Source organism: Pholis gunnellus (genome assembly GCF_910591455.1).
Source record: "Pholis gunnellus genome assembly, chromosome: 16".
Taxonomy (NCBI): domain Eukaryota; kingdom Metazoa; phylum Chordata; class Actinopteri; order Perciformes; family Pholidae; genus Pholis; species Pholis gunnellus.
Window position 1 is genome coordinate 15500101 of NC_136543.1, and position 26938 is coordinate 15527038.

Genomic DNA, 26938 nt, shown 5'->3' on the forward strand with positions numbered 1-26938 from the left:
ATCCATTGCCACGCGGGAAATATATAACATTAAATTATTGAATTAGTCAATCCATGTAGTTCAGCTGGTCTTTGGTCTGTGATGCTCTACTGAAAGTTTGTCCTCTCCGACAGTTTTAGTGTTGATTAATAATACATACTGTTATCCAGCTGACAGAAGCGTGCTGGCATTCCAGATGTGACTCCATCTCTGACATTGAGAACCATTGCATCTTTGTTGTTCTTCAGGTAACAATTAAAGCTGTTACTGCAAAGAAAAGAAGAAGTCTATATTTGGAGATTCAAGAACAGATGTGATAGAAAAGGAGAATGAAATATGTAACCACATCGAGACAGTTAACATGCTGTCAGGTAAGTTGCTGGAACAATGAATAGGCTAATAAAAGCACTTTAATTACTCATTGTAATGTCTTATTGGAGAAAACTGTTTGACTACCTGACAAAAGAGAAGAAGGTGCAGACTGGATGAGCAGAGCACAGAGTCTGACAGTGTTCAACAGAGGCAGCATGAAGAACCACAAGGTCATTTCCTTGGATGTTAGTTCTTGGAAAAAGCTTTCCTTTACATGCTGATCAAAACAAGGGTAACACATTAAGAAAGCATGCACAACTATCTGCTGAGTTTATTCCAAATGCTTTTGGACTGTTTGTGTACCTGGTTTCACGTCCTGAGTTATTTCTGCATTGTGGGAGAATCCAGATACTAAACCAGCTTTTCTTTCAACAATATACATCATTGGTACTGACCAGCTGAATTTAAGGTGGCACTTGTACCTAAAACAAAACAAGAAATTGCATAGTTAGGGAATTGGTGAGCCGATGTCACAACCTTGGTGGTGCCAGAAAAAAAGCTTCCCTCTCATTGTTTGAATTAAACCAACTATATACAACTATAGTGGGAGCAGATAAAAATGATTTCGACAGCAGTGAAACATTGCGTGATCCAGTTTTACCTGATGTTCTCTGGTGTGAAGACCCCATTAACAAAAGTAAAGAACTGACAGCCAGGGTCCCGTGTGCAGGCTCTCTGACACTCATTGTAGTCGGCTGTGAACAAGGTTTGGTAGTCTGCCCCTGTGAAGTCCACATTATGGTACACCTGAGGCAGACAAGGCTCTGGCAGACAGAGTAAAGGAGAGTGTATTCATGGATCAATAATTAACAGTGTACGTAAGGTTACTTAGAAAATTTGATTACTGTTCTAACATGTGTTGAACAAGGTAATAAAGGTAAAATAAATCCTAATAACATACATTAAAACCAGGCAGTGTAAACATCACAACAGTATATCACTGATTACTGTCAAACCTCAATTAAATGTTCTTCAATATAACTTGAATTTAGATTTGAACAGAGCAGCAGCTTGAATGTTGTATTCTACACTTACGCTTTTTTACCAAATTGAATATATTTGGATGCAACCCTTTAGTAATCGCCAACATTTTGATTAGTAAGTGCAATTTAATCACATGATTTTTTTTCTCAGTATCTGTAACTGTTTACAATTGCTCTTACTTTGTAATTGATTACGTAACCTTGTTACTTGTTAGTTACCCCCCAATATTGCAAATTATCTAATGGTTTTCATAATGGTTTCAAATATGTGTGAGCCTACGTGGTTCTGAGATGCAGGGTTTGAGAGAAAATCCAGAGGTGACACCCTGCACTGGAGTCCGCCGATTGGGCTGTCCAGAGGGACTGGTCTTGAGGTAGCAGTAGAAGTGCCTGCAGAGAAGGGCAGATTTTGTGAAAAATAAATAATTATTACTTATTTATGGGTGCACTGCTTGTTTTGTACCTGTTGTCTTTGGTCCAGTCAGCACGAACAAAGGTAAAGTAGAGACAGGAGGGGTGCTGGGTGCAAAGCAGCTGACAGTGGTTGGCATCAGGAGAGAAGACGGATTTGATGTCTGTTCCAGGGAAATCTACATCCTCCACAAGCTGTTGATTACATTCTAAAATGGAAAACACCACAAATTTTGACAATTACAAATACACACATAGCCAATACATCATACTACATACTGTATAAGTGGTGAAATTACAATACTTCAATGCGTTACCTTGACTAAAGGAGAGACTGCAGATGGACAGCAGGACCCCCAAAATCCAAAGTGTTTCCATGTTCTCAGTTCTGAAGCCAGTGAGGATTCTCTAAACAACTGTTTCATTTTATAGGCCGTCTCAGACAGACTTCGATCCAAGGCATATTTACTTAAAGTCCAGTTTAAAATCAACATTTAGATGATGTGGATAATGTATGTGGATAATGTATTTGCGGATGCGTTGTCCCGTATAGGGTGTTGAGAAAACATTTCTTGACAAGAACAAATGTTTGATCTTAAGTGGGGGGGGTGTTATGACTGCGAGTCATACATAATACAGGATTGTATTATGTCACCACCATCCCGAGGAGAACGGGTTGCGTGAGCCCCTTGTGTCGGTGCCGTGTCCGCGACTGGAGAACTCTCAAATTTTGCGTAAAATAGAGGAGCATTTGTCCTATTTGTCAGATCTGGCAAAAGGTGATATTTGTGACCTCATTCGCGGCTATGCATCAATATTTGGTGACAAACCCACTCAAACCACAGTATTACAGCATGATGTGGATGTTGGTGAAAGCAAGCCCATTAAGCAGCATGCGTACCGTGTCAATCCAGTGAAGAGGGCTGTCATGCAGAAAGAGGTTGAGTATCTCCTGGCCAATGGGTTGGCTGTGCCCAGTTCCAGTCCATGGAGCTTGCCTTCGCTTCTGGTTCCCAAATCTGACCAAACACCTCGTTTCTGTAACGATTACCGCAAGGTGAACGCAGTCACCACGCCAGACTCATTCCCCCTCCCACGCATGGATGATTGTGTGGATCGAGTGGGATCTGCCAAGTTTGTCACTAAATTGGACCTATTGAAGGGATACTGGCAGGTTCCCCTTTCACCGCGTGCAGCCGAGGTCTCCGCTTTTGTCACACCGGATCATTTCCTTCAGTACACTGTCATGCCCTTTGGGTTAAGAAATGCACCTGCCACTTTCCAGAGGTTAATGAATACGGTTCTTTTGGGGGTTAAGAACTGTGAGGCATACCTCGACGATATTGTGTGCTATTCATCCACCTGGTCGGAGCATTTGGATACCTTACGGGAGATATTTAGTCGTTTGGAGAGTGCTTCCTTGACGTTAAACCTGGCGAAATGTGAATTTGGTAAGGCGGTGGTCACTTATCTGGGAAAACAGGTGTTTAAAACAACTGTTTATCCATTCTATAGGCCGTCTCATACAGACTTTGATCCCAGGCATATTTACTTAAAGTCCAGTTTAAAATCAACATTTAGATGTTAGATGCGGATGTTATTTGCGGATGCGTTGTCCCGTATAGGGTGTTGAGAAAACATTTCTTGACGAGAACAAATGTTTGATCTTAAGTGGGGGGGGGGTGTTATGACTGCGATTCATACATAATACAGGATTGTATATCCTGTGTGCCTCCCTGCCTGAGGGTGGGGCTGTGTAGTGTGACAGTTTCTGTGTATCGTGTAGTTGACAGGTGATTGGACGGGGGACTCGTGAGGCGGGACATAAGAAGGCACCTGTGGAAGTGGGAGAGATTTCTCCTCTGATGTGTAAATATACTCTATGCAGTAGTGTTGAATCTTTTATTGGATTACATGTGTGCAGTTTCTGTGTCTGTGCGTGTGTGCGCGCTGAACACACAGTTCTTCAAGGAGAGTCCAGACACAACAATAGCCAACTTAGTGACTTTAGGAGGAGCAGCTATGCAAAAACAAAATCACCATCAGCATCATTTAGAATGTGCGAAGATTCAATTCAATTCAATTCAATTTATTTTTGTATAGCCCAAAATCACAAATTACAAATTTGCCTCAGAGGGCTTCACAATATGTACACATGACATCATCTTGGAACCCTCACAATCAATTTTAGCTTCACCTCTGTTTTACAATACTTGAGTTTCTGATTGCATGTTTGCATGGACGCATAAGGCACAGACATACCTGATACCAGCGGTAGAGAAACTCTAAGAGTACTGGTCCTCTGTACAAGTCCTCTGCATCACTTGTCAATAAATTGCAAAAGTTAGAACACAACAAATCTACTCACACAAACACAGTACCCCTGGTCACAAAATAGTGAGCTTGTAAATCCACACAACTTTGTTTTGATTTTTTTTTTCTTAAATCAAAAATGACACGTTAATGGTTATGGTGCAGGTAGCCATATATTTCAACTTTATCCAGAGCTAGGCTAGCTGCTAAGCTAAGCTAATTACCTGCTGGCTTTAGCTACGTGGTTAGACATGAGAGTGGTACTTCTTAAAGTAGTTAAGATCACACAAATTAAGACATTGTCAACCAGACTATAGCACCCCGTTGCCACAGAGATCCGGTTCTAACACCATAAAGGCATGTGCACGCAAGAGGCAGCGTTGTAATGTACAAACAGTATGAATAGTTGGTTTATACAGTGACAGCTTGTTTGGGGGAGCTCCCAGACTGAGTACCAGGATAGGCACAACAAACAATTCACTCAAAGCTAAATAAAAGAAACAAAAGACCAAGGCAGTGTCCCACTAACTAGAAAAGAAATAAAACAAGAAGATAATTAATCACCAATAGCTGCCCCTCCAACAAACAGAAAACGAACACAGAGAAGCTACTGCCAACCCCATTTGGACTCCACAGCTCCCAACTCAGCACAGGACCCCCCATTGAAAACCGGACACTTTTTCTCTTTTGATACATAAATGACACGCTCTCTAGACCTGGGACCAGCAGCACCATCACCCACTACTCCTGATGTTCCCTCCGGATGTAATGAAGACGGGGAGCTGGATGCAACAGGAGACCCATATTGTTGCAACTGAGAATTCAAGGATTCATTAATGTCCTTTAAGGCCGCCATAGCTGCCTTGTCTGCCACCACCCTCTCCTTCAGGGCTCCTGCAAGAATCCCCCACTCTGCTTCCACCGTCTTTAATGTGCGAACAATTAAAAAAGGCCAGCTGGCTTCAGTTTTTTTAAGATAATAATCACCTTGTCCTTATTTCTACCTCTTATTGTTATTTACTAAATAAAGGTACAACTAATTACTGAAAATGTTAAATACTGTAATGACCTTAATGAAACTTGTTGTCTGTGGCAGATTGTGTTGGTGTAGAAACACACAGATATATTTTAGAATCATTGCTCACCTAAATACTATATTCTTGAAAACGTATTCGTCTTACAAGTGGGCTAAAATAAGACTGTGTGAATACTAACTTTCAAATGAATGAAGCAGGCTGAAAGCAAACTGATCTGTTTTATTGCTCTTGTTTACACACAAAAAGAATTCTTTGCAGCTTGAAAAGCAATCATATGATGTTAGGAACCATCAAGAGATCAAGTGCCCTTATCAAAGAACTAAGCAACACCATCTGTGCGTGGAGCACTATTCACGCAGTTCCTTAGTTGGAAGCCTGATACAACATTGGCCAGTTTGGTAATTTTAGGAGGAGCAGGCATGGTGATGGAACGCTTGAGGTAGCAGCGGCGCCTGGAACACAAGATGAACAGCATCTTCAAATATGCACCATAAAATTGTTTTTATTTAAAAAATGGAAAGTATTTGTGTTAATGCAGGTTTGCATGCACGCATGAAAATACTCTACCTGTAATCACTGTTGAAGAAGGTTGTATTGACATAGGTGTAGTACTGGCATGTAGGATCATCATTACAGGTCTTCAGACAAGTGTCTGCATCGTCCATCAGTTCAAAGCGAATGTCATTACCTCGGAAATCTACTCCTTCAAGAGCGACCTTAACCCAGCCTGGTAGCAGAGAGGAACAAGGTTAGACTGCTGCTGCTGGCTAAACTACAGAAATACTTCACCAACAATAAACTGAAAGATAGATGAATAAAGTTGCTGAATGATTGTAGTTTTTTTTAAGATTGCTTTATAACCAGATCTAAAATAAGAGTTTATAGCTTATCTATTCATGCAGTGTTAGAGGGAAGATTGCAGACGTTTGGTTTATCATTATTTCTTAAATGATCGAATAAAGTAAAAAATAACATTGACATTCAGTGAAAGTTGTCTTTTTAGAGACGAAACATGAGAAGAAAAAGTCCGGCTTTGCCATAATGTATTCATCACAAAGGTTTTTCCATTATTATTCTTAGATTTGGACTTCTAGCACAGTGCTTCGATTCTAATTGTTTTAAATGCTGAGAATAAATAGTGTTATAATGCAAACACAGCATGCTGCCATAAGTCAGCCATGAAAAGTATGCTTCATCCTGAGGGAAGTACGAAGGTGTTTAGTAACATCTCTCTAAAATCAAAAGACAGTTTTATTATTTAAAATTATAATGATGGATCATCTGGGAACCATGAATGTATGTAGATCAGGTTGTTTTCATTGAATAAGTGAAGACTAGAGTGACCGATCCATTGCCACGCGGGAAATATATAACATTAAATTATTGAATTAGTCAATCCATGTAGTTCAGCTGGTCTTTGGTCTGTGATGCTCTACTGAAAGTATGTCCTCTCCGACAGTTTTATTGTTGATTAATAATACATACTGTTATCCAGCTGACAGAAGCGTGCTGGCATTCCAGATGTGACTCCATCTTTGGCATTGAGAACCATTGCATCTTTGTTGTTCTTCAGGTAACAATTAAAGTTGTTACTGCAAAGAAAAGAAGAAGTCTATATTTGGAGATTCAAGAACAGATGTGATAGAAAAGGAGAATGAAATATGTAACCACATCGAGACAGTTAACATGCTGTCAGGTAAGTTGCTGGAACAATGAATAGGCTAATAAAAGCACTTTAATTACTCATTGTAATGTCTTATTGGAGAAAACTGTTTGACTACCTGACAAAAGAGAAGAAGGTGCAGACTGGATGAGCAGAGCACAGAGTCTGACAGTGTTCAACAGAGGCAGCAGGAAGAACCACAAGGTCATTTCCTGGGATGTCAGTGCTTGGAAAAAGCTTTCCTTCACATGCTGATCAAAACATGGGTAACACATTAAGAAAGCATGCACAACTATCTGCTTTTATTCCAAATGCTTTTGGACTGTTTGTGTACCTGGTTTCACGTCCTGAGTTATTTCTGCATTGTGGGAGAATCCAGATACTAAACCAGCTTTTCTTTCAACAATAGACATTGTTGGTGCTGACCAGCTGAATTTAAGGTGGCACTTGTACCTAAAACAAAACAAGAAATTGCATAGTTAGGGAATTGGTGAACCTATGTCGCAACCTCGGTGGTGCCAGAATAAAGCTTCCCTCTCATTGTTTGAATTAAACCAACTGTGTCTGACAACTATAGAAGGAGCGGCTAACATGACAATTTGATTTCGACAGCAGTGAAACATTGCGTGATCCAGTTTTACCTGATGTTCTCTGGTGTGAAGACCCCATTAACAAAAGTAAAGAACTGACAGCCAGGGTCCCGTGTGCAGGCTCTCTGACACTCATTGTAGTCGGCTGTGAACAAGGTTTGGTAGTCTGCCCCTGTGAAGTCCACATTATGGTACACCTGAGGCAGACAAGGCTCTGGCAGACAGAGTAAAGGAGAGTGTGGTCATGGATCAATAATTAACAGTGTACGTAAGGTTACTTAGAAAATTTGATTACTGTTCTAACATGTGTTGAACAAGGTAATACAGCTAAAATAAATCCTAATAACATACATTAAAACCAGGCAGTGTAAACATCACAACAGTATATCACTGATTACTGTCAAACCTCAATTAAATGTTCTTCAATATAACTTGAATTTAGATTTGAACAGAGCAGCAGCTTGAATGTTGTATTCTACACTTACGCTTTTTTACCAAATTGAATATATTTGGATGCAACCCTTTAGTAATCGCCAACATTTTGATTAGTAAGTGCAATTTAATCACATCATTTTTTTTCTCAGTATCTGTAACTGATTACAATTGCTCTTACTTTGTAATTGATTACGTAACCTTGTTACTTGTTAGTTACCCCCCAAAATTGCAAATGAAAAAAAAAAGGTTTTCATAATGGTTTCAAATATGTGTGAGCCTACGTGGTTCTGAGCTGCAGGGTTTGAGAGAAAATCCAGAGGTGACACCCTGTAGTGGAGTCCGGCGATTGGGCTGTCCAGAGGGACTGGTCTTGATGTAGCAGTAGAAGTGCCTGCAGAGAAGGGCAGATTTTGTGAAAAATAAATAATTATTACTTATTTATGGGTGCACTGCTTGTTTTGTACCTGTTGTCTTTGGTCCAGTCAGCACGAACAAAGGTAAAGTAGAGACAGGAGGGGTGCTGGGTGCAAAGCAGCTGACAGTGGTCGGCATCAGGAGACAAGACGGATTTGATGTCTGTTCCAGGGAAATCTACATCCTCCAGAAGCTGTTGATTACATTCTAAAATGGAAAACACCACAAACTTTGACATGTACAAATACACACGTAGCCAATACATCATACTACATAGTGTATAAGTGGTGAAATTACAATACTTCAATGCATTACCTTGACTAAAGGAGAGGCTGCAGATGGACAGCAGGACCCCCAAAATCCAAAGTGTTTCCATGTTCTCAGTTCTGAAGCCAGTGAGGATTCTCTAAACAACTGTTTAATTTTATAGGCCGTCTCAGACAGACTTTGATCCAAGGCATATTTACTTAAAGTCCAGTTTAAAATCAACATTTAGATGTTCAAAACATTGGAACAGTTATGCAACTGTTTACTTTTGCCTTGCTGACCTATTCAAAATTAGATTTTTGCTTTTCTTATTCTGGAATGCTGAATCCTGTCACTACTTTATATTTTCACTTTTTTAATGAGCAGCTTTATAGAAAATTATTCTTTCGAGCATTAGGTTGAATTGAGTGAAGCTGAAACATTGCTTTGAGGTCTGACCTGTCACCTAGAGTGACAATGGTTTCATCTGCTTTGTTCCCATGGTGAGGGACTAAACAGGTCAGTAAGTGTCTGATGACGAAAGTCAAGGGATCTTAACCCAGACTATGATTTGAGAAATGTCTTTGTGGTCTTGGTATGAAAACACTGGAAAGTATGTTGCCACCTTTTGGTCACATAAGGAATGACAGGAAAGTTGCAAGGAGCCGAACAGCGTCGAACCAAAAGGACAGTGAAAGCGGTGGTTTATTTGAGTTGAGCGGCCTCTGTTGTCAGAACTTCAAACTTCCTGTGAGAGACAAGATCTAAAGACTATGCTCAAATATGTTGGCGTAGAAACCTACAGTAGTATTCTAATGCCCCCCCCCCCCAACAAAAGAAAAAACCTTGAAAGTCAATGTTTATTGTTTCTGTTTACAGCACAAACAGAATCTACAGTTTCAGCCACACATGCATTTTAGGTAATTATTAACTACATCAAATGCATATTTCTTAAAAAAAGTGCAGCCAGCTAGAGTAGTGCAATCCAAGGAGTGGTTACATTTTACAGGAACAGTTCCAGTGTGTCAGCTGATGTGTGTTTGACTCTCAGATGTCATGGAGCATTTCTGGTCCATGCGTCTCCAGCCAGGTAGGAGGCCAGGAGGTTTTGATGCTGGGTCTCTTCTTCAGAGAGTTATAGTAGGCTGCCAGTTTAGGGTAACGCTCTTCACATAACCTAAAGAAAAGGAGAAAAGTTGATGTGAACTTCCAAATACAAATGTATTGCTGCTTTGAAATCATTTATTTTGTCAATCTTAGTTTTAGTCAACGTACTGAAAATGGAAGAGATAAGCGATGCTGGGATAAACAACCACATCAGCCAGTGAAAAGGTCTTTCCTGCCAGGAAAGATGCCTAGAAGACAGATAAAAAGAGTTAGGCCACATCCATGTGCTGGAGGGCAGATTTGAAACCAAGACAGCTGCATTCATTTGCCATTATACCTATTAACAATTACAATTTAATTTAATTAAAAAACATAATTGGACAGGTTGAACAAGTGGGATTTACAGCATTAGAGGTGGCAGTAGGTGCATTTTCTTACCTGGAAAGTGCCACAGTAGCAGTTTACCCATGTTTGTCCGAAGCTAAGCTAACCATCTTATGGTGGTAACTTTATATTCACTATACAGACGTGAACTGGTATCAGTCTTCGAATCAAACTATCAGAACAAAAGCGAATGAGGGCATCTCCAAAAATGCTGCTGCTCTAACAGAACAGCATTCTGTACATCCAACATGTAATTGCCTTTTTAGTTCAACAAACACTGACCGTGTGTTGCGTTAGTTAAAATCCTTTGAACAAATGTTGATTTTTTTAACCACGAGTGGTAATCAAGGACATGAGATTGTCAGCTTAGATAAGAGCAGAATGGGGGTGCAGACATTGAACCTTTCGATGGTCAATCATAGAATGGTCACTGCTGTCCAAATGGCTTAGTAATGAACTCTTCCAACCCCACCATGTGCTCAAGGCCTTTATAAGTCGTACACAACCAACACTCGGGGTTCTTCCTCCTTCAGACCGCATTGCATTCTGTATGACTATTTAACCTTCTCTGTGCAGAGAATAAATACTTTAAAGACAAGCATCTTTTCTCAATATTTCAGTATCATAGGACAAACTCGGTACTATTAAATAGTTTTTTCCACCACAGAGGATACATGGTTCAGGTTTACCTTCTCCAGGTATCCCTCCCACAGCTTGATCTCAGCAGCCAGAGCCTCTCTGTTTCTCTTCACAGCACTGTCATGTCTCTCTCCCTCAGGGACCTTATAGGTGTAGTAGATCACATCCCCTGAAAAACACAAAAAACAGTCAGTCGTGACGGCTGCTATCGATAAAATCTATGCACTCATAAGGCTACAACAGCCACATAGTGCTTGGACTAAATGTTGACGCAACATCAATTTCAAACTGAAGACCGTAAAAGTAGCTCAAATAGTTTGAAGCGGCCTCCTTTGAAAATACGATGTTCTCTGAACTGTATTCAACAAGTTGATTGTAAATATTTGGGAATGTAGCACTCTTCGTTTTGCTCCTCCCTCCCACAAAACTATATATATATATATATATATTAACTATTGTAGATTTTTACTTTTTTACTTAGTTAATATTCTTTACCGTTTATTACTTATTTATAATACTTGTTTTACTATGTCTCTTGTTTATACGATCCACTATGCTGCCGTACTAAAGGATTATCTTATCTTATTTTATGACTTGAGCCTTGAATGCAAGCTAGTCTGAACATGTGATCTTTTGAGGGATTATAATGACCTTTCACTACCTCTTTTAAGGTGTGCACAACATAGATTTAATGCATGGTGCCATGCATTAAAGTGAATGCACAGCTCATTAGTGTGTTTCAGGTTCCTTGGGAGGGGAGTGAGATTGTGCACCCTCTGAGGAGATTGACTGAGGACATGAAGTCTCAGAGGTTTTAAACGAGGCAGTTGGGTGTGTAGTGTGTTGCCAAGAGCAATGTAGTTCAAAGTCCCACAAGGCCTCTAAATGACGACATCAGCTTAGTCATGAAGTTCAAATAGGATCAACTGCAAAAACAGTATTAATATGCAGGATTTACAGGGTCAACAGCTACATATTGGTTTGCAAAAACAGTCAAATACTTTGCATGACAGAATTAACCTACCCATTTTCTGGGCGAAAGTGAGACCCTCAAACATGCGCTGATACATCATTGCTTGTTCAGCTGGGCAGTCAGGGATCAGCTTGTTTCCCTGGGACTTGAACTGGCTCTGTTGTTGGGAGACATGAAAAGAGGAACCATTATGAATGGCTGCATGCTGCTCCGGTTTCTTTTCCTCTGGAGGTGTAGGGTGTCTGCATACAATTTTAATAGGGAGCCAAGTTCTTACCTCCAGGTAAAAGCAGGCAGCTAAGGACTCATTCAGGACCAAGTCTTTATGTTTGAAGGCAGGAAGCTTTAAGAAAGATAGAGTGGAATGCAAATGTCAGGCAACATTGTTTAAAACGAATATGTGCATATAAGGAAAAAGCAGATTGAGACTATAAGAAGATTTGCATTATATTTGGGTAATGTTTAAAGTGAACTTACCTGTCCCCTGGGATTCATGGCCATGACCTCCGCTGACTTGTGCTCTCCCTTGTAAAAGTCGAGCAGTTTTTGGTTGTAGCCCTGCAGGTTCTTCTCCTCCAGTGCGATCATGATCCTCCAGCAGGGAGGAGAGCCGGAGCCCCACATCAGAGTCATGTCCTTGGCCATGGTTGTAGAGTGAAAGATGTCAGGAGTGAAGCTAGAATGTGTGAAACGTCTACATATAGAAGCTCCAGCCCCTTCGCATCAGGATTGGTGGAATTAAGTCCCATCCCATTTTTTTCTTTTTTCCAAAGATCTGTGACTCAAAGCAGTCAAGAGAGTTCACACCCTATACAAGCATGTTACACACCTTTTTATCGATCTGTCTTCAAATCAAGGCAACATGATGTCATATTGAAAGCCAGCGTATTTCAGTTACTGCATTAAACTAATTCAATGTGAATTATGCCTCTAGCTGCATTGATCCACAGGTATTAGCAAAGTCACACATGTGGAGGAGACCCTTCTCTTGCTTTGCATACACTCTTTGATCTCAACTACGAATCCGTAGAAACGTGTTCTTACTCTAACATTCCAACTAACTTTACTTAGATAACATATCTGTGGAAAACTATGTGAATATTATTTTGGTTCATTACTTTTAGGTTTAAATATTATCGCGGAGATTTACTTTTTTATTTCTTGTTGCGTGTTTGCAGCATCTTGAAATCTGACTATTGAAAACTCACGGTGACTCAGCACTTTACATTCACCCCTGCACACACCGAGAAAACCAGCTCTGTAAACAATCACGTTGATACTGAATGTTATAGACACCAGACACCACTCATCTAATTTATCATTATTTGAGCGTGACATTAAATAATGAGAACCCGCTATTTACATTGTTCACATATACTTGTAGTTTCTTTGTACCCCTCCAAACCAATATACAAACCAATCTTTTACCAATGCACCACTCATGCAGTATGAGTCCTAAATGTTGTAGAAAAAGACAGAAAAGAAGAAAACTATTATTAGTTTATTCAGTTATTCTTTCCCTTGATTCTCCTTTCTTTCTCTTCTTCTTGTCATTTCAATAACATAAACACAGGGCTGATGTAGTCTGCATCTAAGATGGCAGCAACTTTATTCTCTTTTCACACACACACTACAAGAACCTTTTTCCTCTTCTCCTCTTTCCGTTCCATCCCAACATGTCTTTATAGCACAACATTTAACAGTAAACAACATTATACATCCTCCCATCACCCAACTGCACAGCCTCCGGAAAATATGCCCCACTAATCCCAATAGACACCAGACATAGCTGATACCCCATAGTGTTTGGACACACCATAATACAAAGCATGTGCTGCTACAATGAAGAAAACATGTTAACAGACATATTCACACATTTATCACTCACAAATCAGTTACCGATACGTGACAAAGTCCTTTAAATATACTGGTTGTCTCACAACTCTCTTTGAACGAGACAGTCTGTTGTGGTTCACTGGTGCCTGTAACCAAAACGGTCCCTGTGCCACCAGTGACCCATGGCTCCTCCACCCCACAGTCCTCCTCTGGCGACCCCGCGTCCTGCAGCGAAGGAGCATAGTGAGGAGACGCTGGGAGGCTATAGGCCGTTGCAAAGTGTGAGGTTTCAGTCTGTCATAATGAACGACCTGCTCCGGTCCGTGGAGGTCCAGAGCACTCTGAATGTGATAGGCGAGTCCCGGTTCCCCCACACTTAGAAAACACAAGAATTTGTCTTCATCAGTGTGCAGGTTGTCTTTGAGTGTGGGCGTGAACTGTGTGTGCAAGAGTCAGTTCATCAGGTTCATTTTGCTTGACTACCATGACATTGCCATTTTCTACTGACAAAGCAGTTTAGAAAGGACACAAAAGCGACAGTGTTTACACTGTACCTTATACACAGGTTCTGCTCGACATTTATTTTAGAATATCATAAGTTTGCTCTTGTATGCTGATTGTCAGCATGTGATATTCAATTCCACTGTCATGAAGAACAAAAGCTGTCTGCACACTTTTCCAGCACACTGGTTCACTGCACGTATGAGTCTGTGTGTTTGTCCTCTCAAGAATCAGTTTGGTTTCCAGGAACTAATAAGACTGTATTTGATCAGATGTTTACATAGTTCTTACATTAAGCATATTCCTTGAGAACTCCTGTGTGAACTTTGAAATGGCACTGAGGAACATGTAATAGTGTGATAAAAAAAAAGAGCCACTAAGAAGAACAGGATGACACTTTGCAGAAGTCTTCTAGTGTTGCTTTGCAGTAGAACTGTTAAAGCTGCTGTACTCCTTGAGTGTGCAGGATCTCAGCCCATGTTCACATTAAACACCTAGCAGCTGCACAAGTCTGTTTATGTACAGCGGCCTCTGCTGTCAGAACTTCAAACTTCCTGTGAGAGACAAGATTTGAAGACTATGCTCAAATATGTTGGCGTAGAAACCTACAATCATATTCCAATACCATTGCTCCTCGTTATGCAGACCTACACTGACATTAAATTAAAAAAAAGCATGCAAAGCTGAAAGACAATGTTTATTTTTTTGGTTTACAGCACAAACAGAATCGGCAGTTTAAGCCACACACTAGAGTAGTGCAATACAAGGAGTGGTTACATATTACACAACAGGAACAATTCCAGTGTGTCAGCTGATGTGTGTTTGACTCTCAGATGTCTTTGAGCAGGTCTTGTCCCTGGCTCTCCAGCCAGGTAGGAGGCCAGGAGGTTTTGATGCTGGGTCTCTTCTTCAGAGAGTTATAGTAGGCTGCCAGTTTAGGGTAACGCTCTTCACATAACCTACAGCAAGGAGAAAAGTTGATGTGAACTTCCAAATACATTGCTGCTTTGTAATCAGTGCATTTATTTTGTCAATCTTAGACATTTTTAGTGATTTAAATCAACGTACCCAAAACGGTAGAGATAAGCGATGCTTGGATAAACAACCACATCAGCCAGTGAAAAGGTCTTTCCTGCCAGGAAAGAGCCTGATGCCTAGAAGACAGATAAAAAGAGTTAGGCCACATCCATGTGCTGGTAGGCAGATTTGAAACCAAGACAGCTGTAAGCTGCATTCATTTGCCATTATACCTATTAATAATTACAATTTATATAAATGTTAGCCATGATGGACGGCCATACAGTAGCTAAAGAAACATTATTGGACCGGTGAATGCGTGTTTAAAAACTTTGTTCCACTTATTAAATACATAAATTAATACAACGATTTGCTTTCTTGACGAGCATTAGAGACTATAGATAGCAGTTTTATATCTATCCATTAACTATATGTCAGCAGCCACTTAGCTGAACAAAAATAAAAAGTCTGTAAACAGCTTGGCTCTGTCCAAAGGTACCAAAATGTGCCAACCAGCTCCTCTAAAGCTCACTGAGGCTTTTAGTCGTACGCGGGTATTTTTGTAAATTTAGCTTTTTCTATTCGTTTTGCATTTTTCCATCCACACCTAATTAGCATGTTATATCAATTTTTGTTTAATCTGTACAAAAAAAATTAACAAGTTGTAGTAACAGTAATAACTGGTGGATATGTGCTTCCTGGTAGGTCTGGCACAAAATCACAACTTGCCATTATTATACTCTAAATAAAACTGCTGCTACTCTTGTGTCAGGATAGTAAATATGAAATTGGAGCCAGCAGCATGGGGAAACAGCTAGTCTGGCTCTGTAAAAGCACAACGTCTGATTTTACTACAGATTGAACAAGTGTGATTTACAGCATTAGAGGTGGCAGTAGGTGAACTTTCTTACCCGGAAAGAGCCAGGGTAGCAGTTTACCCATGTTTGTCCGAAGCTAAGCTAATCATCCTCTGGTGGCAACTTTATATTTACTATACAGACGTGAACTGGTATCAGTCTTCTAATCAAACTATCAGAACAAAAGCGAATGAGGGCATCTCCAAAAATGCTGCTCTTTTGTATTTTATATTTGAGGGTAAGCTATAGTATTTACAGCCTTCTTGTTGTGCAGTTATAGTAAAGCAAAAACGAAAAAGATTCAGGTGGCATTTAATGATGCTTTTAGAATCTTGCTCAAGCTCTCAAGATGGATAAGTGTAAGTCTTACGTTTATGACTAGTAATGTTCCCACCATTCACGTTGTGTTGAGGAATTTTATGTACAAATTGAAATGTCGATAGACTGAAAAAAAGTCTTTATCATAAAGGCCTTAAGTGAGCCTACACAAAGTGATTCCTATCGTTTTTGGAAACATTGGAACAAATGTTTGACAGACTTTTGAACTGCAATGAATATATCCGTGTCTTGGTGTCCTCATATTGCATTTATTTAATGGACTCATGTGTCTGAAAATAAAGTTGAATATTTTATCATCTTGAGCTATATGCAGGACAACCACCACGGTACCCAGTTTTATCTCAAATAAGGTTCTGGAAGTATCAAAAAAAAGCTAAAACTGGTAGAAGATAAGCAGAGAACACTATTTTTATCTTTCGGTCTAAAGGACCTTCATTGGCGGATACATGGTTCAGGTTTACCTTCTTCAGGTATCCCTCCCACAGCTTGACCTCAGCAGTCAGAGCCTCTTTATTTCTCGTCACAGCACTGTCATGTCTCTCTCCCTCAGGGACCTTCCAGGTGTAGTAGATCACATCCGCTGAAGAATATAAAAAACAGGCAGTCAGTCTTGACGGCTGCTATCAATGAAATCTATCCACTCATAGTAGGCTAGAACAGCCACGCCCACATAGTGCTTGGACCAACTGTTTTCATTTCCCTGCCGTTAGATGGAGGGGTCATTCAAGAAATGAATCTGTAGACCGTAAAAGTAGCTCAAGTTTGAAGCAGCCTCCTTAGAAAATACGATGTTCACTGAACTGTATTTCTGATTACGCACGAGTCGATTGGAATTTGGGAATGTAGCACTCTGCCCTTTTTGCACCCCCCCTCCAAAAAAAAAACTGAAGTACCCTGTCTCAAGACTTGAGCATTGAATGCAAGCTAGTCCAAACATGTGATCTTTGTGGGATTATAATGACCTTTCACTACCTCTTTTAAAAAAGGGGTAAACCACATAGATTTCATGCATGGTGCCAGCTCATTAGTGCGTTTCAGGTGAGGGGGGGGGGGCCTCTGAGGAGATTGACTGAGGACATGAAGTCTCAGAGGTTTTAAACGAGGCAGTTCAGTGTGTAGTGTGTTGCCAAGAGCAATGTAGTTGAAAGTCCCACAAGGCCTCTAAATGACGACATCAGCTTAGTCATTAAGTTCAATAGGATCAACTGCAAAAACAATTGGTATCAACATGCAGGATTTACAGCATCAACAGCTACATATTGGTTTGCAAAAACAGTAAAATAGTTTGCATGTCAGAATTAACCTACCCATTTTCTGGTTGAAAGTAAGACCCTCAAACATGCGCTGATACATCATTGCTTGTTCAGCTGGGCAGTCAGGGATCAGCTTGTTTCCCTGGGACTTGAACTGACTCTGTTGTTGGGAGACATGAAAAGAGGAACCATTATGAACAGCTGCAAGTTGCTCCGGTTTCTTTTCCTCTGGAGTTGTAGGGTGTCTGATGACTATGAGGCTTTGTTGAACACACACAATGAGCCCTCATACTTATTACCTCCTTGGTGGTATATGGCTGCATACAATTTTAATAAGGGATCAAGTTCTTACCTCCAGGTACATGCAGGCACCGTAGGACTCATTCACGACATAGTCTTTATGTTTGAAGGAAGGAAGCTTTAAGAAAGAGAGTGGAATGCATATAAGGAAAAAGCAAATAGACACTATAAGAAGATTTGCATTATATCTGGGTGTTTAAAGTGAACTTACCTGTCCCCTGGGATTCATGTCCATGACCTCCGCCGACTTGTGCTCCTTTTTCTCAAACGACAGCAATTTTTGGTTGTAGCCCTGCAGGTTCTTCTCCTCCAGTGCGATCATGACCCTCCAGCAGGGAGGAGAGCCGGAGCCCCACAGCAGAGTCATGTCCTTGGCCATGGTTGTAGAGTGAACTGCTACACCTGAAAGTAAAAGCCCGAGGTGGAAGAGGTGGAAGATGTCAGGAGTGAAGCTAGAATGTGTCAAATGTCTGCTTATATAAGAAGTTCCAGCCCCTTCGCATCTGGATTGGTGGAATTAAGTCCCATCCCATTTCCTTTTTATCGCCAAAGAGCTGTGACTGAAAACAATCAAGAGAGTTCACACCCTATAGAAGCATGTTACACCCCCTTTTATCAATCTGTCTTAAAATCAAGGCAACATGATGTCATATTGAAAGTCAGCGTATTTCAGTTACTGCATTAAACTAATTCAATGTGAATTATGCCTCTAGCTGCATTGATCCACAGGTATTAGCAAAGTCACACATGTGGAGGAGACCCTTCTCTTGCTTTGCATACACTCTTTGATCTCAACTACGAATCCGACGCTGAAATATTTTAAAAAGTGAACTGAAGAAAACTAACAATAACTACACCTATAACCTGTAATTGTAAATAACAATCAGCTTATTCACTTGAGTTAGAACTTCACATTGAAACGTGTTCATACTATAACATTCCAACTAACTTTACTTAGATAACATATCTGTGGAAAACTATGTGAATATTATTTTGGTTTATTGCTTTTAGTTTAAACTATTATCGCGGAGATTTACTAATTATTCTATTTCTTGTTGCGTGTTTGCAGCATCTTGAAATTTGACTGTTGAAAACTCACGGTGACTCAGCACTTTTCACTCACCCCTGAACACACCGAGAAAACCAGCTCTGGCGGTTGAAAGTAAACAATCACGTTGCTACTGAATGTTATAGACACCAGACACCACCCATCTAATTTATCATTATTTGAGCGTGACATAACATTTTATTTACATTGTTCACATATACTTGTAGTTTCTTTGTGAGTCTTTCTCTGAGTTGGTCTTTGAACTTCAGACGTTGTGGACTTGAGTAGTGGCCAGGGTCAGCACTGGCATGCATTTTGATACAGTTTGCAATGAATATTTCTTGTCAAAAAGACAACTTGGTTCATGAGAGAATGCTGCAAAAATCACATGAAAAACATGTGGTTTTGCTGAAGCATGCTCCCTCCAGCACTACCTAAACCATCTGACCAGTATTATTTGTATTTCCTCCGAACCAAATGAAAATAATTATGTAAACCTATCCTTTACCAATGCACCACTCATGAGTCCTAAATGTTGAAGAAAAAGACAGAAAAAGAAGATTTATTCAGGTTTCTTTCCCTTCATTCTCCTTTCTTTCTCTTCTTCTTGTCATTTCTTATAGTGAACTTAACTACTATTCCATAGAAACCCAAGTTTCAGTGTATTCTGTCTCATTATTTTGCAAACTGAAAAATAGCTTTTACAATAATCAAGTTTCTTGCATCAGTGATCCATGTTTTTCAGAGTTCGCATATTTCAAGCAATCCAGTTTGTCATAATTACTATCTTTCTGATTTCTTTCAAAATATTCAGCTGAAGTAATTCGAAATGTCCCACTATACATCATTATGGTGTGACTGGCATGGCTATAATAGTGTGAATTGTCACTTTCTTTGATATGCCAAATCAAAGATCTTTCATTGGATTGCAGTCCCTCAACAGATTGAGCAAAGTTCCTCCAGCATCACATTACATTTACTAGCATCCCTTTTGTGTAATATAATCCGTTTTAATTAACTTTGCAAGCTTGTTTTTTGTACAAGCAAGAGTTGCCTTGTGTTTTTGCATTTATTATTCCAGGAAATATCTTCCTCAGACCTCTTTTTGTGGAGGTCTGTAGTGCTGTCACCCCATATAAAAGGGCAGACGAGTTGGTTTGGCACCAGAAACTTTAAAAAGGGATTTTGATGAACATGTTCGATAAGCATGGGGTAGTGCAAAAATGAAACCTGGGAATTTCAATAAAACCAATTTAAACTGAAGAAAAAGAACACCAACGAAAAGCTCGCTGCAGCCTCACAGCAAGCTGCATCATTGGAACCTGCCACCTGCCCAGGTACACAAGTATCAGGTGAGCTAAACCGAGCAAGCATCCAATTTCACACAGAATAATGAATTTTCCATTAACACAAGGTTTTTAAATTGCTGACACAGAGGACATATTTATCCAAACCTGTTCACACTCTCCTTGACGGGCCTTTTCACAGCAGACCTTTTTGACATGCCATTTTAGGGTAAACACAGGTGTAATTGATTAGATGAATTATGATCCCATTCTATTTATTATGTCACAGCTATTCCAGTGAGCCAGCATGAACAATAGGGCCCTGGCCCAACTAAATGGAACAGGGCCATAATTAATGTTATTCATTTCACCTGTTTAGCCTGCAGTGACTTGTCAAAATGGCTTCTGTGAAAAGGGCCCATTGAGCTATCTAGAAGATACCTGGTATAGAATGGTACACCACAGGGTAGTGTCATCAGTCCGATACTGGTCTCCATCATGATAAATTATGTTTTCCTTCAAGTTCAGGGTGATATTGGGCGATCCCTATTTGCTGGTGATGGAGCACTGTGGAAGAGGGGGAAGAACATAAACCTATTTAAAGGGAAAGTACAAGAGGCTGTGAAAGTGGTAGAAAGATGGTCTTATTCATGGAGATTTACATTTTCTGTGGGGAAAACTAAAACAATCATGTTTACTAGAAAGAGAGGAGTTGATGCTCAGATAAAGATGTACGGACAAAAGATTGAACAAGTGAACGTTTTTAGGTTTCTTGGTGTGTGGCTTGATGGTAAATTAACATGGAATGAGAATATTCAGAGGATAGTTATGAAATGTAAAAACTTTCTAAATGTAATGAGGTGTCTAACAGGGTCGGAATGGGGAGCCAGCAGATCTGCAATTAAACATATTTATATCGGTCTAATGAGGTCAGTCCTTGATTATGGCTGTGTAGTATTTGGATCAGCTGCAAAAACCTCACTAAAGAAGCTGGAAGTGTTGCAGTCCTGTGGCTGCTCTTCAGGTGGAGGTGGGTGAAACGCCGCTGCATTTGAGACGCAAGCTCTTAACTATGAAATACTGGGCCAATCTGCAAGGACATTCTGGAGATTATCATCCAACCACAAAGGAGCTTCTGCCATGTTGGGAAAGAGACAGGGGCCAAACAGGAATGTTTTGCATGGAGCAGTGGGAAATTAACAAGAGATATGTCGTTGGATCAGATAACATTCACTCCTACAATACCGTTATCAACTACACCACCGTGGCTATTTCCCTCAGTGTCAGTTGATAATTATTTTCTGGATAAAACCCAAGCATTTAAAGACATTGATGACATGGCAGGAATGGTGGAGGATAGACTGCAGACAACATATCAATCATTTATTCCAGCATACACAGATGGGTCTAAAGACCGTAATACAGGTAGAACTGGTTTTGCGCTCACCATACCAACCTTGCAATATGATATCAAAAGGAGAACATCAGATCATCTGTCTGTTTATACAGTTGAGACGTTGGCCATTTTAACAACACTGCAGTGGGTATTATCCTCATTACAATCATTCACATCCCATAGCAGGCAGGATTTAATTAATGAAACATACACGAAACACTGTTCCGACTTAAGAATATGGGAATTTTTGTATCATTTATGTGGGTACCAGCACACAGAGGGGTAAAAAGAAACGAAAGAGCAGATCAATTAGCAAAACAAGCTTTAGAAAGGCAGCACAACACCGCCATTTTACTCAGCAAAGCAGAAGTTAAAGCAATAATCAAAAGAAACATTATTAAGGAATGGCAGCATAGTTGGGTTGTAGGAGAAACAGGAAGACATCTTTGTGCTGTTCAGAGAGAAGTTGGCAAAGGGAGGCCATCTAGAAGAAGCCCCGCAGAAGAAAACACATTAACCAGACTGAGGATTGGGCACACAAGGCTGAACAAAACAATGCAACTAATAAAATAGCACCCAACAGGACTATGTGAGCACTGTCAAGTACCAGAATCTGTAGGCCATATCATTTTTCATTGCCAGAAATATACACTCGAGTGAGACAAGTTGAAGAGGAAGCTGGGAGTTGAGGAACTAAACCTAAAAGAGGCATTAACCTTGGGGGCAGGACATTTACTACAATACGTGAAAAAAACAGGATTGAGCAAAAGAATTTAAATCACCGAAATGATGGATCTCCCTTTTTGTTTTGTTTTGTTTTTTGTTTTTATTTTGTTTTGTAAGGGGATAGGTTACTCTGGTCCACACTCCAGGACAGTAGGTGGCGGGAATGCACCTTTCACTGGATGCCATCCGCCATAAAACCTAAAAGAAGAAGAAGAAGGGCCCATTGAGCTGCTGAGTAGCTCTGATCTATATCGCGACACCCCAGGCAGAGCAACAAAAACAAATCCTTTAAACCCATGAAACAAACAGACCAAACAAGCTTGTGTCATGTATACACCTCAACTGTTAATGTATCAACCAAACTGACATTTTCTAAATCCATTTCAGTTCGGTGATTATGTCATTAAAGGTTTTAAAACAAACTGTTTGACAAAATGATCACAGTTTCCCCCCATTGTAGGGCCTTCAGAGCATTTAGTGTGAATACAGGCGTGTGACTACTAGCCTGGTGACATTCCACTTCATATCGTTACATCTTCAGTCTAATACTGACAAAGCATTTTAGAAAGGACGAAAAAGCAACTGTGTTTAATCTGTATCTTATAAAAAGGTGCTGCTCGACATGCATGACTCGCATTTAATGTGTTGTTGGTCTCTATCTGTGCACATAGGATGTCAATGCAAAACAGAGTGGACTGCTCCTACTGGACCCCGCTGTGTATGTAAAGGATGAATGAATTAATGCTGTAAATGTTTAAGGCTGTGACGCAATAATGAAGTCTTCAGCTTTATAGACGCCACAGTATATTTAAACCGCTACATAGTTACATGAGGCCTTTCTTGTTTACAAAAGTAAAATCAGTTTAATATTTGGCTTAAAAATGCCACGACTTGGCTTTTATTTTAGAATATCATAATTTTGCTCTTGTATGCTGATTATGACATGCTGACATTTACCATTAATTCAATTCCACTGTCATGAAGAACAAAAGCTGTGTCTGCACTTTTCCAGCACACTGGTTCACTGCACGTATGAATCTAACTGTGTTTGTCCTCTCAAGAATCAGTTTGGTTTCCAGAAACTAATAACTTACAAATAAGACTGTATTTGATCAGATATGTTTACAAAGTTCTTACAGTAAACATATTCCTTGAGAACTCGTGTGAACTTTGAAATGGCACTGAGAAGCATTTAATAGTGTCTGATAAAAAAAAAAAAAGCCACTAAGAAGAACAGGATGACACTTTGCAGAAGTCTTCTAATGTTGCTTTGCAGTAGAACTGTTAAAGCTGCTGTACTCCTTGAGTGTGCAGGATCTCAGCCCATGTTCACGTTAAACACCTAGCAGCTGCACAAGTCTGTTTATGTTTATGTACAGCGGCCTCTGCTGTCAGAACTTCAAACTTCCTGTGAGAGACAAGATTTGAAGACTATGCTCAAATATTTTGGCGTAGAAACCTACAATCATATTCCAATACCATTGCTCCTCGTTACGCAGACCTACACCGACATTGAAATTAAATTTTTTTTAAAAAGCATGCAAAGCTGAAAGACAATATTTATTTTTTTGGTTTACAGCACAAACAGAATTGGCAGTTTAAGCCACACACTAGAGTAGTGCAAAGCAAGGAGTGGTTACATATTACACAACAGGAACAGTTCCAGTGTGTCAGCTGATGTGTGTTTGACTCTCAGATGTCTTTGAGCAGGTCTTGTCCCTGGCTCTCAAGCCAGGTAGGAGGCCAGGAGGTTTTGATGCTGGGTCTGACCTTCAGAGAGTTATAGTAGGCTGCCAGTTTAGGGTAACGCTCTTCACATAACCTACAGAAAGGAGAAAAGTTGATGTGAACTTCCAAATACAAATGTATTGCTGCTTTGTAATCAGTGCATTTATTTTGTCAAACATCTTAAAGACATTTTTAGTGATTTAAGCAACGTACCCAAAATGGAAGAGATAAGCGATGCCTGGAAAAACAGTCACATCAGCCAGTGAAAAGGTCTTTCCTGCCAGGAAAGAGCCTGATGCCTAGAACAAAGATAAAAAGAGTTAGGCCACATCCATGTGCTGGAGGGCAGATTTGAAACCAAGACAGCTGTAAGCTGCATTCATTTGCCATTATACCTATTAATAATTACAATTTATATAAACTTTAGCCATGATGGACGGCCATACAGTAGCTAAAGAAACATTATTGGACCGGTGCATGCGTGTTTAAAAACTTTGTTCCACTTATTAAATACATAAATTAATACAATGATTTGCTTTCTTGACGAGCGTTAGAGAAGATAGATACCAGTTTTATATCTATACATGAACTATATGTCAGCAGCCACTTAGCTGAACAAAAATAAAAAGTCTGTAAACAGCTTGGCTCTGTCCAAAGGTACAAAAATGTGCCAACCAGCTCCTCTAAAGCTCACTGAGGCTTTTAGTCGTACGCGGGTATTTTTGTAAATTTAGCTTTTTCTATTCCTCTCGTTTTTGGAAACATTGGAACAAATGTTTTAACAGACAGACTTTTGAACTGCAATGATTGTATCCGTGTCTTGGTGTCCTCATATTGTATTTATGTGTTGCTGTATTAATTTATTATATGGACTCGTGTCTGAAAATAAAGTTGAATATTGTAAATCTTCAGGTACATGCAGGATAACCACCGCTTAACCCAGCTTTAAGCTAAAACTGGTAGAAGATATGCAGAGAACACTATTTTTAGCTTTCGGTCTAAAGGACCTTCATTGGCGGATACATGGTTCAGGTTTACCTTAAGGTATCCCTCCCACAGCTTGACCTCAGCAGTCAGAGCCTCTTTATTTCTCGTCACAGCACTGTCATGTCTCTCTCCCTCAGGGACCTTCCAGGTGTAGTAGATCACATCCACTGAAAAATGTAAAAAAAAAAGTCAGTCTTGACGGCTGCCATCAATGAAATCTATCCACTCATAGTAGGCTGCAACAGCCACGCCCACATAGCGCTTGAACAAATTGCTTTAATTTCCCTGGCGTTTGACAGTGGGGTCATTCAAGAAATGTTTACGCAACATCAGTTTCAAACTGAAGACCGTAAAATAGCTCAAATAGTTTGAAGCGGCCTCCTTAAAAAATACGATGTTCACTGAACTGTATTTCTGATTACGCACGAGTGGACTGTAATTTGGGAATGTAGCACTCTGCTCTTTTTGCACCCCACCCTCCAAAAAAAAACTGAAGTACCCTGTCTCAAGACTTGAGCATTGAATGCAAGCTAGTCCAAACATGTGATCTTTGTGGGATTATAATGACCTTTCACTACCTCTTTTAAAAAAGGGGCAAACCACATAGATTTAATGCATGGTGCCAGCTCATTAGTGCGTTTCAGGTGAGGGGGGGGGCCCTCTGAGGAGATTGACTGAGGACATGAAGTCTCAGAGGTTTGAAACAAGGCAGTTCAGTGTGTAGTGTGTTGCCAAGAGCAATGTAGTTGAAAGTCCCACAAGGCCTCTAAATGACGACATCAGCTTAGTCATTAAGTTCAATAGGATCAACTGCAAAAACAATTGGTATCAACATGCAGGATTTACAGCATCAACAGCTACATATTGGTTTGCAAAAACAGTAAAATTGTTTGCATGACAGAATAAACCTACCCATTTTCTGGTGGAGTGTGAGACCCTCAAACATGCGCTGATACATCATTGCTTGTTCAGCTGGGCAGTCAGGGATCAGCTTGTTTCCCTGGGACTTGAACTGGCTCTGTTGTTGGGAGACATGAAAAGAGGAACCATTATGAACAGCTGCAAGCTGTTCTGGTTTCTTTTCCTCTGGAGTTGTAGGGTGTCTGATGACAACGAGGCATTGTTGAACACACACAATGCACAATGAGCCCTCATACTTATTACCTCCTTGGTGGTATATGGCTGCATACAATTTTAATAAGGGATCAAGTTCTTACCTCCAGGTACATGCAGGCACCGTAGGACTCATTCACGACATAGTCTTTATGTTTGAAGGCAGGAAGCTTTAAGAAAGAAGAGTGGAATGCATATAAGTTAAACGCAAATAGACACTATAAGAAGATTTGCATTATATCTGGGTAATGTTTAAAGTGAGCTTACCTGTCCCCTGGGATTCATGGCCATGACCTCCGCCGACTTGTGCTCTCCCTTGGAAAAGTCAAACAGTTTTTGGTTGTAGCCCTGCAGGTTCTTCTCCTCCAGTGCGATCATGACCCTCCAGCAGGGAGGAGAGCCGGAGCCCCACAGCAGAGTCATGTCCTTGGCCATGGTTGTAGAGTGAACTGCTACACCTGAAAGTAAAAGCCCGAAGTGGAAGAGTTGGAAGATGTCAGGAGTGAAGCTAGAATGTGTCAAATGTCTGCTTATATAAGAAGCTCCAGCCCCTTCGCATCTGGATTGGTGGAATTAAGTCCCATCCCATTTCCTTTTTATCGCCAAAGAGCTGTGACTGAAAACAATCAAGAGAGTTCACACCCTATACAAGCATGTTACACCCCCTTTTATCAATCTGTCTTAAAATCAAGGCAACATGATGTCATATTGAAAGCCAGCGTATTTCAGTTACTGCATTAAACTAATTCAATGTGAATCATGTCTCTAGCTGCATTGATCCACAGGTATTAGCAAAGTCACACATGTGGAGGAGACCCTTCTCTTGCTTTGCATACACTCTTTGATCTCAACTACGAATCCGAAGCTGAAATATTTTAAAAAGTGAACTGAAGGAGACTAATAATAACTACACCTATAACCTGTAATTAACAATCAGCTCATTCACTTGAGTTAGAACTTCACATTGAAACGTGTTCATACTATAACATTCCAACTAACATTACT

General features: G+C 40.1%; 4 protein-coding genes across 4 annotated transcripts; all 4 read right to left on the reverse strand.

Annotated features, from left to right (window-relative positions):
* Positions 1–431: 431 nt before the first annotated feature.
* Positions 432–2123, reverse strand: LOC306708461 (coagulation factor XI-like; the record flags this gene model as incomplete). The annotated part of the gene is made up of 6 exons (XM_079176301.1): positions 432–568; positions 655–773; positions 953–1098; positions 1598–1724; positions 1798–1954; positions 2063–2123. 6 exons carry the CDS (start codon positions 2121–2123, stop codon positions 432–434), a joined length of 747 nt encoding a protein of 248 aa, XP_079032427.1.
* A 3291-nt stretch (positions 2124–5414) lies between these two features.
* LOC306708463 (coagulation factor XI-like) lies at positions 5415–8578 on the reverse strand (the record flags this gene model as incomplete). Its single annotated transcript, XM_079176306.1, has 9 exons — positions 8513–8578; positions 8248–8404; positions 8065–8174; positions 7400–7562; positions 7093–7211; positions 6877–7009; positions 6581–6687; positions 5663–5822; positions 5415–5547 (listed from the first exon to the last, which is right to left on the reverse strand). The coding sequence occupies exons 1-9, from the start codon at positions 8571–8573 to the stop codon at positions 5415–5417; spliced, it is 1143 nt and encodes a 380-aa protein (XP_079032432.1). The 5' UTR covers positions 8574–8578.
* A 711-nt stretch (positions 8579–9289) lies between these two features.
* Positions 9290–18107, reverse strand: LOC306708464 (uncharacterized protein). Its single transcript, XM_079176307.1, has 12 exons — positions 17861–18107; positions 17702–17767; positions 17404–17509; positions 16558–16676; positions 14952–15037; positions 14714–14842; positions 12024–12222; positions 11824–11889; positions 11598–11703; positions 10624–10742; positions 9719–9798; positions 9290–9620 (listed from the first exon to the last, which is right to left on the reverse strand). The coding sequence occupies exons 1-12, from the start codon at positions 18026–18028 to the stop codon at positions 9491–9493; spliced, it is 1374 nt and encodes a 457-aa protein (XP_079032433.1). The 5' UTR covers positions 18029–18107; the 3' UTR covers positions 9290–9490.
* A 5539-nt stretch (positions 18108–23646) lies between these two features.
* Positions 23647–26428, reverse strand: LOC306708780 (glutathione S-transferase A-like). Its single transcript, XM_079176712.1, has 6 exons — positions 26201–26428; positions 26038–26103; positions 25733–25838; positions 24872–24987; positions 24047–24132; positions 23647–23927 (listed from the first exon to the last, which is right to left on the reverse strand). Exons 1-6 carry the CDS (start codon positions 26366–26368, stop codon positions 23798–23800), a joined length of 672 nt encoding a protein of 223 aa, XP_079032838.1. The 5' UTR covers positions 26369–26428; the 3' UTR covers positions 23647–23797.
* Between the last annotated feature and the right edge of the window lie 510 nt (positions 26429–26938).

Excerpts from the sequence above, each read along its gene's own strand:
- LOC306708464 (XM_079176307.1), bottom strand. The coding sequence starts at position 18,028 with ATGGCCAAGGACATGACTCTGCTGTGGGGCTCCGGCTCTCCTCCCTGC. Across the intron at positions 17,510-17,701 it reads GTGCCTGCATGTACCTGGAG|AGTCAGTTCAAGTCCCAGGG; the intron begins GTAAGAACTTGA and ends TCCCAACAACAG. Across the intron at positions 9,621-9,718 it reads GCTTATCTCTTCCATTTTCA|GTTATGTGAAGAGCGTTACC; the intron begins GTACGTTGACTA and ends CCTTTTCTTTAG.
- LOC306708780 (XM_079176712.1), bottom strand. The coding sequence starts at position 26,368 with ATGGCCAAGGACATGACTCTGCTGTGGGGCTCCGGCTCTCCTCCCTGC. Across the intron at positions 24,988-25,732 it reads CACACTCCACCAGAAAATGG|TGGATGTGATCTACTACACC; the intron begins GTAGGTTTATTC and ends TACATTTTTCAG. Across the intron at positions 24,133-24,871 it reads TGTGGGAGGGATACCTTAAG|GCATCAGGCTCTTTCCTGGC; the intron begins GTAAACCTGAAC and ends TCTTTGTTCTAG.